The sequence below is a fragment of the Saccostrea cucullata genome, unplaced genomic scaffold, assembly GCF_032062105.1.
Source record: "Saccostrea cucullata isolate Sc308-1 unplaced genomic scaffold, CSIRO_AGI_Scuc_v1 ctg3296, whole genome shotgun sequence".
Taxonomy (NCBI): Eukaryota; Metazoa; Mollusca; class Bivalvia; order Ostreida; family Ostreidae; genus Saccostrea; species Saccostrea cuccullata.
In genome coordinates, this window is record NW_026921618.1 from 84,368 (window position 1) to 98,105 (window position 13,738).

Here is a 13,738-nt window from a genome sequence, read left to right on the forward strand (position 1 = left end):
TACAGCATACGTTTACTAATTGTAATTTTCACATTCTATTTTAACATATACTTGTCATTAAAGTGTGTAAAATATATCAGGAAGATATTAGCCATCAAACTAAACATTCAATGTGTGCACTGTGCACTGAGATGACTTTAAAAGACAATAATTTAAAAAAAAAAAACGGACATCATGGTGTATTGTAGAATTCGATCAACATTCAGTATTAATTAAAAGCCCCATTTTGTCTCTCTTCTGAGCCTCTTGATTTTTTTAATCTATCAACATCATCTCTCGTATCATTTGAATTGTTGTAGAGGAGACGAATGTATCCCTATTTTTTATGTTTATTATGTTTTGAATATTTTAAGATGAATTATTAAGTCTTTAAACAAACAATTAAAGTTTGTACCCAGAAAATATATTGATAATGGTTGAGAATGCATTTCCAAAGCAAAATCAGGTTTCAAACACTTTATCATAGTAAATAAGGTAGTTTGAACACATTTTATTGTATAAATACTATACGGATGGTTATATTACACCTAAAACTTGTACTTTAAAATGATTTTTGTGCTTTTATTCCATATTTATAATTTTCTTTTAGATGTAAAAATTATTAGATTTAGATCATGTAAACAATTCTATTGAGAAAACAGACGTGTTATATTAGCATTGTTTTATTGTATAGTACCCATGGGCAGTGTATAATGACAAAATTACCTAAATTGGAACATTCGAAAATTTACTTTTTACGGATACATGATTGCAAAATAATTTTGATTGGGTGGGGTGCACATTCAGGGTTAATGGATACCAGTACAATTGCAATCTTTTTGTCATTTCTATCAGTAAAAAAACCCTAGAGTTTAAAATCCTCCCCTCATAAATATTTTAAGTATAAAGATCTACACCTCTTACATGTATCTGTTAAGCCTGGAGCTTCACTTCATTGAGTGTAAAGACATAACTTAACATATATATGTGCCAGAGAATGGGGAAAGTAGTAATTTCCCATAGACCCTATACGACCCTTAAGCTCTTCCAGTAATTGAATTATTCCTTTTTCAAACAAATCTCTGATATCATTTGAAACTTCATTCTAAGCAGTGTAAAAAACAAATTAAAACAACATGCCGTTGCGTTATAAGACCAAACTTGCAGTTACTTACACCTTACAGTATAAATGTTATCAACAGTTAATATAAAACATTCTAAGTTTTTATTCCCGAGCTTGCTGAAAAGTCCCGAGAAGAAGTGTTTGGGTATCAGTCTGGCAGGAAGAATATCTACACAGAGTCCTTCATGATCTTATGCGGTGACTCACCAGGTTATTCCTAAAGATATGAATCCTTAACTTTCATGGAGCTCAACAAACAAGAAGCAATTCTCAGACATCCAGTCGGTATATGTTTCTTCACTTATCATATATCGATCAACTTAATTCAACTTAATTCAATTTTAGAACCTCATTCGAAACTTTTCTCTGCCACCTTAGAACGTACAAACTAGAACAAAACTGCTTTGTATTAATACCTTTATTCAAAATTACCTTGAATCTTCACTACACGATATTTTTCTTTCAAAGGAAATGACTTGCTTCAATCAAAATTAGATGATTAAAGCAGTTATTTTAAATAAATCATTTTTTTTTTAATTTTACCAACATGCCAAAATTGAACTGTTTAAGGTCAAGATCTAGTAAATAACTCCATTATGACGTCATAATCAATTTCAACTTTCTTTTTTCCGTACTTTACAGCTTTAGCAGAATTATGTAGGAAATTGGGTATTTTCATATTATTTAATTTAAAAATCATATAAAAAGTAAACCGGATACCTATATTAAATTTGAAATTGATTTAAAGAAGAGGCCATGAACATACTAATTACCGTTTACTGAGAGACTGTAGGCAATCTAAATACATTTCCTTTGGCGAATACGAAAAAAACTCCCATATTCATCAATGGTTTTCTTAATTTTTCATTGAAAATGACAGTTTAAAATACAGTTTTTCATCTTGTTTACCTACAAATTGTACCCCGAAACACCTTACTTGACCAAGCTAAAGCTGTAAAGCATCAATAAAGGAATTTATTTCTCAGGTTTGATAAATCTGTAGGCACCCTTCATTTACTAGATCTTGACCTTAAGTCATAAATTATGTACTCTTCATGAAATTTTTTTCCTCATTTTATAAACGAATACTGTAAAAAAAAAATGCATAATAGACAAAAACGAAACAATTAAGTTAGTTGGGTGGTTGTGGTCATTTCCAGACTATTTTATCTTTAGAAGATTGATTGATTGTATATTGTTTAACGTCCCTCTCGAGAACTTTTCACTCATATTGAGACGTCACCGTATTGCGGTGAACGGTTTCAAATTTTGACATTTACTCGGCACTCAGGGCCATTGAGCAGTCAGAGATCTTTATCGTGCCAACGCCTGCCGCTGACACGGGTCCTAGGTTTTTAAGGACCCGCAACTTTCACTTCAAAGTGGCGAGCGCATGGCAAAGGAATAGTTGCTACCCATTTTAACGACTAGGTCAGTCGCGGCCGAGATACGAACTCACGACCTCCCGATCACGGATCGAGCGCTCTACCGACTGAGCTACCGTGAACGGTAATCTTTAGAAGAAGAGTATCATATAAAGATATACAAGAATGGCCAAATTTTTAAACTGAAATAATGAAAATTATTTGAAAGCTTAATATCGAAAAATTAAATTTAATCTGATGGTAAATTTGGTAAAACTCTTTTTTAAGCCTCTTTAAATGTTTATTTTTAAGGCAAATTAAAGAAGACCCCCTTCTATCGAAAGAAAATCCTGTATAATTGTAGTAGGGGAATCTTAAAGGGGTTTGAAAACAATTTAAACACATGTGTGCAATACATATATACAGCTCAACGCTCTTTTAAAGCTCACATGGTTTTTCGCAGTAGGTGTTGGGGTATTTAAAAAGCTAGGTTAAGGTCAATAAACGACGCCATGGTGGATATAAGAAGCACTATTTTTCCATGAAAAGTTCGGATACGAAGGAAACTAAGACCCTAAGAGGTAAATACATAAGGTAGAATACCGTAGTGATCAATTTGACATTTTAATAGATTGAAATGTTTGTTAAAGATATTTTCTGGTTTCCTTTTAAATCTTAATGATTGATTATCCACAGACAATAACTAAACAGGGAAGACAGGATATTTAAACAATTTAAATGGGAAAAGCATAGGTTTCAAAACCATTTTGTCTCATTGATGAAAATTGTTTTCATTGAAAAACTAACGCTTATGTATGGTGCTATCTTTGGGCGATACGGTATATCGTAGTTTTACGTGAGGCCAAGGAAGGTAATGAATCTGTGGATACTTCTTAATCTGAGTCCTTGTTTTAAGACAACATGAATCGTATCCTACATGTAAAACATATATACAATGGGTGATTTAGGAAGTTCTTATGACAGAAAAAAAGCAAAGGCATATTGAATTTACAGTCTTTAAAATTGTCTAGTCCCCAAGTGTTATTAATTTCTATCCAACTCAGATTATGTCATAAATCTAATTAAACGACAAAAATGTATCTTTTCCCTTCTTCTGTACTAGTAATTAAAAAAAAAATATTTATAACTTGCTCGCACACCACAACCAGTGTGTTTGAAATGATTTCTTTTTGCGATATTGTGCAAATTATAAATACCCGACGAGTTCTTAGCTTCTCTGTCGAGATTAAGTGAGACTATGCAGAGAGATTGTAACCAGATAAGATAAATTATTCACAGAATGAAGACTATTTTTGTTTCAGTTTTCACCACTGAATAATTGTCATTGCAATCGTTCTTCTACATCTCTAGAATTCCGTCAAATTTCTTTTTCAATATATACTCTCCTTGACATTATCTAATACACATTTATATTATGAAATTAATTCAATTTAGACAAATATGTTTGTATAATAATTATACTTTCTGGTACAAAAATAAATTAATTGTAATATGTTTCTATAAATACATAACATGCACAATATTCCGCTGTTGTACTATCGGTAAATTCAAATTTGTCTGGTAGATTCAATATAAAGGCTACCATGAATGCAGTGTTCTGGCGCTTTGTAACGATAAAAGGCCATTTAAATGCCGGTGGAGAACTGAACGGACACCTTTGTTTAAATGTTCTCTTCAAAACATAATGAACATTGCAGGGACAAAGAAAAATTACTGATCATTATCATGATTATCTTAAATTCGGTCTTTTTTAATATTGGGTCGAAGACATACTTGGTCTGTGTGTCCCAGATAGAATTTAAACATATAGCAGGTACACATTCCTCGCTATTCATTCAGTGATTCGTTCTTTGTTTTTTTTATAAAATCCACTATGGTCAATAACAAAATAGTCATTAAAGGTATATATCAATTAAAGTTTTTTTCACAAAACAATAATTACACCTGTGTTCTATAGATCCATTGGGTAAGCTTTGCGGAAAAATGTCAATATTGATCTCTATATTCTTCACCGAAAAGTATCCGAAAAGCGAAGATTTTTCAAAAATCTTTGGTACTAGATCATACTAAAATATACTCAACAAATAAAGTTAAGGGTTATGTAAAATATACTGTAGTTAAGTTAAGGATATTTCAATTCTGAAATTTATTATAAATTGATGTGATGAATCAAAGTTTTGTGTAGATTTTATTGATGGAAGGTGACGATTGTGGAGACAGAAAAATGAGCAATTTATAAAATGCTCTGTGGCTCTACGTGATCGCTTTGTTGGAGGTTCCATTATGGTGTGGGAAGGCATTTCGATTCAGGGGTCCACGGAGTTGTATATCATCATAAATGGAGCACTGACCGGTATCAGATACAGAGATGAGATCCTTCAGCCAATTGCGAGAACATTTACAGGTGCAATAGGGACAGAATTTGTTTTGATGGATGATACAGTACCCGCATCGTTATTCTTTACAGGATACACGATACGATAGGATACACGCACGATACAATAGGATACACGCACGATAGGACAGGATACACGCACGATAGGATAAACGCAAAACACGATAAACGCAAAACACGATACACGCAAAACACGATAAACGCAAAACACGAAAGACCTGATAAACGATCTTCACGATAGGATAAACGCAAAACCTGATAGGATTGTTTCAAAATGCGGAACGTTTTCTGACAAGACGAAAAGATTATTTTAAATTAAATTCAAAGATTAAAGATTTTTAAAATTAAATTATATTTTAATTTAAATACTTGCATGGCTTCAAATCTAAACTATAAAGTACATTAAATTATTATAAAAAGAACTTGAGATCTCTGTGGTAATTTTAAAAAAGTTGTTTATTTATATAAAAAAAATTGACAGTGATTAAATGGATTATTATGAAATGGAGACAGTATTTCTTTTTATTTCTTCTCAAGGGTGTGAATTTTGAAACTCTATAAACAGATTTATTATTTATGAAAAACTATACATTTTAATTTTATATCTAATAAATTTATCTACAAGTACCAAGTAATTTCACGGAAGAAATTTATGCAATAAATTAAATATTTGCATTTAATGTCTAAAGCTTACAATCTGTGATGTATCCAAAAATCGCAATTAAATACTAATATCTTAGAAAAAAAAAATGCAAATAAAGACCGTCCGAAAGAAAGGTTCAAAGAAAATGGCTTTGACAAAATTAATAAATTTAACATGATAAATCTATCAAGAACTAAACAGTTCAAGAAAATTAATTTCCTGAATAGAAATCTAAATAATTGTTTAAATAATGCCGCTCTGCATTAATACTCAATACATGTAAACTGTGTCATGAGAAATAAATCTGCTACAACTGCACATATACGTTTATGTACTTATGTACATGTAAACATTTATATATCAGATACTTTAAACCTCGTATTTATTAACGAACATTGAATGGTTAAATAGATGTACTTTTTTCTTTACAATACAAAACAGAAAAATTAATTAACAAATATTAAAAGAGTGAAATGCGACTTTTCCCACTAAATAATTTTAAATCATTGCTCTTAAACTCTGTGTGTACTGTTTCTAATAATAACAAAAAAATAGGTTTAATTTGGCAAATGAATTACTCAACCTTAAAAATTTGTTTAGACTGACCCGGTAATCTCATATGAGGCATATTCGAAGGGCGGGATGTTGAAAGTCCGTAACCAATTTAAAATTAGATAAACAAGATCTAACCAAATAGCCAAATATAATATTGAATTCGTAAATAAAGTTATATTCGTATGGAATGAAATCGATTAATACTATAAATTGATTCGGTGTATTTACATGTCTTGCATGGTTACGGCAGAATCAGACGACTTCTTTTGTTTTATTTTTATAGTACGATACCGTAAAAAAAATATAATGCGAGCTAATTTTCATAGTATAGAATGTTAGAACTATTTCATCCCTTTCTACGATCAATGAAATTGTTTCCTAGAATTAATTTTGTCCGTATTACGTAGAAAACCCGATGATCCGAAAGTGCACGCACCATAAGTGTAGTATTCATTAAAATACTAATTTACATAAACATAATGGAAACATTGAACGAAATGAAATAAATCAGCGGAATGAGTTTAGAGACTTCATTTCATTAAATTGATTTATTTCAATTTTTATTTCACATTCAAGCAATGAGATGATTTTTTAATCCATAAATTGTACAATTCTTTAATATATTTTGAATTAAATCTTTGATAAGTTTGTTCAAACAAGTAAGGAACAAAATCCCGAAAATAAGTGGATGCGTTACATTAGAACCAGGTAGTGTTCGAGGTTACTAATTGACCCCAGGTGAGAAATCATGTAGACGGTGATCACACACACGGGCCGAGGTGTCAGTTAGGGGAGAAGGGGGCGGGTGGGGGGGGGGGGGGGGTTGACAGCACAGGAAGACAGTGTGCTAATTAGAGAGCTTCACATACGTGTCAGTTTTCTGGTAAGGAAAGGTCTTCGATTTATTTTGATTTTTGGCATCCCGATGGAATGTATTTTCATTTTATTTCCACGCCGAAAAGGTAAGCTGTTAAAAAACATCCTATTAATAGTATTTAATTTTGACAAAATAAATCATACAATTCGATAAATTATTTTTTGAAAAAAATAGACCAGGGGATCGATCTACTTATAATTCATTTACGCAAAATAGAGTTACTGTTTAAATTTTGATAATCACTCTCTGCTTTACCATGATATAATTATTTTATTTACTTATTTAATTATTAATTAATAATTCAATTTATTCATTTATGAAATACGCTATTAATTTTTTTTCCATCTACACTTTAATATTTCTTGTATTGATAAAAAAGAAAGGGATAAAATTCATTTTCTCTTTTTCGGTTGAATTAATCTTATTTTTATTAACAAAACGAAAAAGAAACTCGGAATAGCTCAGTAGTTTCTTTGTTTAGTAAAGATAAAAAGCGAGGGTTTCCGAATATACACGATAAACGCAAAACACGATACACGATATAACCTGATAAACGATCTACACGATAAACGCAAAACACGATAAACGGAAAACACGATAGAAAACGCAAAACACGATAAACGGAAAACACGATACGATAGGATACGATAGGATACACGCACGATACGATAGGATACACGCACGATACGATAGAATACACGCACGATAGAAGACGATAGAATTGTAAAGAATAACGATGCGGGTACTGTAACTCCAGGCCAAACATAGTGAACCAGTACCTTGAGGCAGAGACTATCTATAGAATGCGATGGCACTCGAAGTCACAAGACCTCAATCCTATTGAACATCTCTTGGATGTTCTTCAGAGGCAAATTCAGCAGCGGTATACTACTCCATACAATCCCAATGGATTTGAAGTTGCTATGGTAGAGGAATTGGATCGGATACTACAAAGAACCGTCTGTTCACTCATTCGAAGTTTATTAAGGCGATGCAGGGCTGTTATTCAAGCAAGGGGAGGCCATACCAAGTTTTAAGAGTTGTTGGATAATTGTCAGTTTTGAATTAAGCAAATCATGCATATACTGTTTATGGAAATTCACTCTGAATAGGGAGGGTATCCATAATTGATAATCTTGTTCTTCTGTCCAAGTGAACAATTACCATCAGTTTTTTGTCAGATGTGTAGGAACTTTACAGAGGAAATTATGTCATTTATTTTGAATAAGTATACTTTTTGGATGTAGAAATTATAAATGAAGGGTTTGATGACCCTTAACTTTTTTTGTTGAGTATATTATGTCATGGTACATGTCAAACAAAATCAATTTCTTGTTCATTTTTTTTTATAAATTTGATCGTAAATCAACTTCTAATGGTAGCTCAGTCGGAAGAACGCTCCATCCCTGTTGATCTTAGCTGTTATCTTTTCCATGACCAAGAACACAATCTCTCACCAGAAAGCGTGATTCATAAGCCAAACATTGTAATGCTCTTTGGTTGAAAACATTTTTAACATCATTTTTAACATCGTGTCCTCGATTTCAAGATGACAGTAGGTGTTAATAATCAAAACAAAATTGTTCTGTAGTTATTGAAGTTATTTCAATATACATCAAGCATTATAACAGTTATTCCGATTAATATTTTTATTATTTTTGGAAATCACCGAGTTGGTGAAAAAAAGATAATATACTTATTTGTTACACAAGATTCTTGTAATTCAAATTCTAACAAACATGTTGGATCGGAGCGTAGTACACCCTCTTGTGAGATATATCCAAAGAAGTTTGAAGTGCATGTTGTGGGTAATTCTTTAAAAGCAGAGTCATGTTCCTTCGACAGGCGATCGAATTCGCATAGTAAATAAGACGTACATAATAAATCAATTAAAAATAATAGTAGACTACCCCCCCCCCCTCTTTCCATAGAAAATGCTGAAAATGCTGAATTTTTAAAAAAGCCATAAAAGCTTCTGTATTTCGAGCTTGGGGATTTTTTTTGTACGTCTCTCCGAAAGGAATTGTACTGTGTTGCAATAATGACGTTATCTTAATTTCCTTCTGTTGGTCATCTTCCTTTTTATCCAAAAACAGTTCGACGAGCAATAATGTTTTTTAGAGAGAATTTGAATTTCATATACGTTTTTTAATAACAAATTGTAGGTTTTTTACATCAGACACTGAATAATTTCGTGTACGTAGGATAAATTTGTTTCATATTTCAACGTTTGTGTTCAGTTATCTGTGATTTTAATCATTTTTAAAGTTTCATCAATTTATTTCATTAGATAACTATGAATGGAAATTACTGCAGAATTTCGGAATAACCCTCGCATAATCTTCGTACATAAATCCAACCTCCTTGATTTTATTAACCTTCATTGGTTGTTTTTTTTTTGTTCGATTGATTTCAATATCAAATTACCTAGAAGTTTTGCAAAGGAACAGAAAGCATGTAAAAATTCTAGGATACCCTGATCCTTAATAAATAGGTGAGGATAATGAACGAATTCATAGAAATCTGCAAATGAAAATACCAATTTGTGATAAGTGTAAACTTTGAAGAATCCAAAGGATACTTTGTTGATCGGACAAACCCGCCTTTAACCCTATGTGTTGATTAGGTAGGGGAAAATTGCATAGTGACATTTAAACCCTATCAAATGCTTTAAAACATGTCAATCCAAAAAGATTCAATGTTAGAATCATATACATGTATGCTAAATGCTGACGACTTCTTTTAAAGGACCATATGATTTGAGGAAATACTGACTTTAAATTAGGCTCATGAAATATTTCTAGGATTAAATAGTAATAAGAGAGAAATCTGCAAAACTTTACTAACCTATTATGGCATATATTCTACAAAGGTTTGAAATTATGTTTATTCCATTTTTTGTAGATTTGGCGCGGAAAGTTTTTGTTAAAATTGGTGATTCATCAAATTTCGTGGATTTTGTAAAATAGTCGCTTTTGTTGATACGTAATTTCGAGGATATCTGCACTGCGTATACCTATAAATACCATATTTCTTAATTCACTGATCATTTCATTTCGTAGATCTGCTTAACAACGAAATCCTCGAAAATTGTTGCTCAATAAATATTGATGAATCCTCATATAGTTTAAATTTCATTACTTGACATTTGATTGAAGAAACAAATATTCTAAAATTTGGATTAATTTATAACTTGTTTATACATTTAGGTTTTTATCCATTTCATTTCCTCTGCAGCTATGGATGGTTTTGTTGACTCTTGTCCACAAAACCTCACAGAAGCTATAAAGGCCTCTACAAGGCTTGAGTGTGGTCAAGACAAGTATGGCAATGATCAGTATATATGTCTCCCTAACACAGAGAAAAGTGGTCTGGTAGAATTATGTCACAATGGGATCATGGGTATTATTCAAAGAGGTGGGTAACAAAAAGTTATGGTCAAACAAAGCTCAATGATATTCTATAATTCAAAGGTCAAAAACAAATATTTTATCCTTTTACCAAACACTTGTAAAAACCTTAATAAATACAGAACGTCTAAATTTTATTCTAACACGCAAATTAGTCTCATTATCATTGCCAAAGTCTGTCATGTGTATTTAGGATACTGCTTGGAGACGACTGAGGGTAATCTGTTTTCACGTGCCTGTTCAAGGTTTATAGAAGGCTGTCCAGATGATCCTTACAGGAGCAATAAGAATTACAATTGTAAGAACAATAATTACTTTATCTGTTTTTATTTTAATTTGCGAACTGCCTAACAATTAATCACTTTACAAAAATTCATTCTTTAAGTTAATATTTTATTGATTTAGATCCTGCGTGTCAACAAATCAACACTCAAGATCACTGCTATCTTGCTGACCCTTCTTGTTCAGCAACGTAAGTAAAGGAAATACATGAAACAGGCGAACTCTTACATGTATATATGAAGTTATCATTATATGATCTGTGAATCAACATTTTTAAACAGAACAGAAAATACCTTTCACACATCAGGAGTTTCTACAACTGAAATAAACGTTGACCATGACGTTTACAGCACTACGACAATATATAACCAAACAACCACAATCCAGGAGTATGAAACTACCTATATTGGAGCAATAGTTGGAGGAGTGTGTGCTGGAGGGATTGTTCTCATCGTTCTCCTGTTCATAGGAGTTCATTTAATGAGAAGAAAACAAAGGTGTATATATAAAAGAAAAGAACCCAATTCAGGTAAACATTACTTTATTTGAACTTTGAAATCAATGTATAATATACATTTATGTTTTTTTTAGAAGGTCAGGACGATGACTTGAACACAAGAGGAGTACAGTTTTTACTGTGTCCGAAGAGCGAAGGCAATAGTGTACTTCGAAGGTGGCTATATCATCGTACAATTCAATAATAAAATTGTGTAAATACTTAGTAAATGCAGCCACCTGCACCCCACACACCCAGTTACTTATATTCTGATGATTGCATGAGCCTGAAATTTATATTCACCCGAATGAAAGTCGGTTGGAAGTGAAATGGTTTTAAAAATAATTTTATATTAATTCGAAGTTTCCCAATCCATTTTTGGTCCAATGCAGAAAAAATAAATCCTTATTTTCACCTAGAAGGTCGCTTGCAGGAGAATATAACATGTTTGATCTAAGCCTGTGGGAGGGCTATGAGTTATCAATTTTATTATATCATTTGTTGTAGATATTGGACAAAACATATAATAATTAGAAAAAAATTAATTATTTGTTAAGTTATATGATTCTGTTTAATATTTCCCCTTTCTTTTATCCACATATTCACAAAAATACAATGAGTCATATAATTTGAAATCTTACGTGAACAAAATAAAGTATTTGATTATCTTGATATTGTTTTTTTTTAAATTTTTTTTTAGAACAAAAGTATTTAATTTTGAAAAGTAAATAGATATGAACGATGTTGGACTATTTGTTTTTGGATTTGCATTTTCAGGATTTTAGAACCAAAACGCACATATATGTATATGCCCGATTGGATGGTTGACTTTATTATGGTCTTATTACAAAAAGGAATTAAAATGTCTTGAGTTTTTGTTTCATTTAATATGTAGACAATTAAAATTACTACCAGGAAGGAAAAATTTTACATTTTTATGAATATTTGATTTTAATATATTTCTAAAATATCTATTTAAGAGACGATCTATTTTGTGGGAAAAAGAGAAAGCAGCTCGGAAAGTGTCTCATGTACAAGACTTGCCAGTTCTGTCAATGAATGTACAAGCAATACTCCATTGCTGCCAACTTATACTACTGACGATGCAGGTAAGAATGACTACCAGATATTTTATTTTATATTTGTGCAATAAATCTATATTTATATTCGAAATATAAATGTCGAAAATATTCAATGTTGATGTCAATAATTTCATGTGTTATTAAAATATTAGATAATTTTTTAAAAAAAATCTAAAATCCCAAATCAACGAAAAGGAAAAATATAGGCAGAGTATTTTCAATTGTTTTTAGAATGATCAAATTCAAATCGAGCTGTACACATGTCTTATATTTGAAAAAAAGAATATAATTCATATTAAAGTTAGTAAAAATATAAAAACTGTGGAGAGGGTAATGGTTTCACCAGTTTAAACATATAAACAAGGCGCTGAAATTAATTATTATACGAAAAGAAAATGCATAGTAAACAATGTATCAGCGGAATTTTTATCGAGACTCTAATTAATGTAGCAATTTGTGCTTAGAAATAAATATTTCATCTTAGCTAAAAATTATTTAAACACATATAGAGAGACAAAGGTAACCTCCATAGCAGCGATATTCAATTTTTCCTATCTTAATACTCTCGTTTGAAATGCCAATATCGATTATATTTAAAATTTCTATTTGTAAGGTATGAATGTCCGTTCAAGATCACTTATTTTGCAGATCTGATATGTATAATATATATGTAAAGTGCTATTGGTCTATACTTGTAACTTTTTATACCTTGTAGACAAAATATCGACAGATAAGGATGACAGTCATACATGTAGCAGTGTAGGATCCAGTAGTAGTGATGAAGATCTTGGTAGGAACAAATCTTACTTCATATCATTATATTTTTATATATCCTTATCCTAGGATGATCATATGGAGATAACAAACAGTATTCAAGATCAAAAGTACATAAAACAATACAAAATAGGAGCAGAGCAAACACAGACTTCTAAAACATCGGAAGTTGGATTAGGTGCCATGGAGGAGTTAGCATTCCCTGTCGACCAGTCACACCCGCAGTTTGCTCCTCGTCATTATCGGGAAATAACGGGAAAATCCGTCGTCATTTACATATAATAAACTAACAATAAGTATGCAAAACGCCAGTCAGCAGTTGACTCAATGATAAATTGTATTTGCTGACAAGGTCATCGTGTCGACCATAGAACTTACGAAATAATGATTTTAAACGAGACACCTTAAATACTTGACTTGTTTGTCAATAATTTACCTCTTTTTACAAATTGTTCATTTGTAGTTCTTTCTCTGGGTATCGAATCATCTTATATACATAAACTCCGTGTGCTGGCGATGAAGTTATATTGCTGCATATATAGGCAAGGAAATTTGACGATAGAAAAGTTAAACGCAACACGTTTATTATAAAGCGTGGTTGTTAGATTAAAATTAACGTCTTTTTCAAGTGATATCAATATTCAAATATAAAACAAATGTGTCAGACTCTCTGGAAAATTATTATGTCATTTTGTCTATAAATGCATAACAAATGTTGTACAGTTATACGTAGTTTT

The 13,738-nt window shown here is 31.4% G+C and overlaps 1 protein-coding gene across 1 annotated transcript; it reads left to right on the forward strand.

Annotated features, from left to right (window-relative positions):
• Positions 1-4,770: 4,770 nt before the first annotated feature.
• On the forward strand, positions 4,771-13,017 carry LOC134260444 (uncharacterized; the record flags this gene model as incomplete). Its single annotated transcript, XM_062742999.1, has 8 exons — positions 4,771-4,940; positions 7,715-7,883; positions 10,167-10,374; positions 10,561-10,665; positions 10,773-10,839; positions 10,931-11,178; positions 12,126-12,254; positions 12,943-13,017. Coding segments are annotated over exons 1-8 (1,171 nt in total), but the record flags the coding sequence as incomplete, so codon positions are not given.
• Between the last annotated feature and the right edge of the window lie 721 nt (positions 13,018-13,738).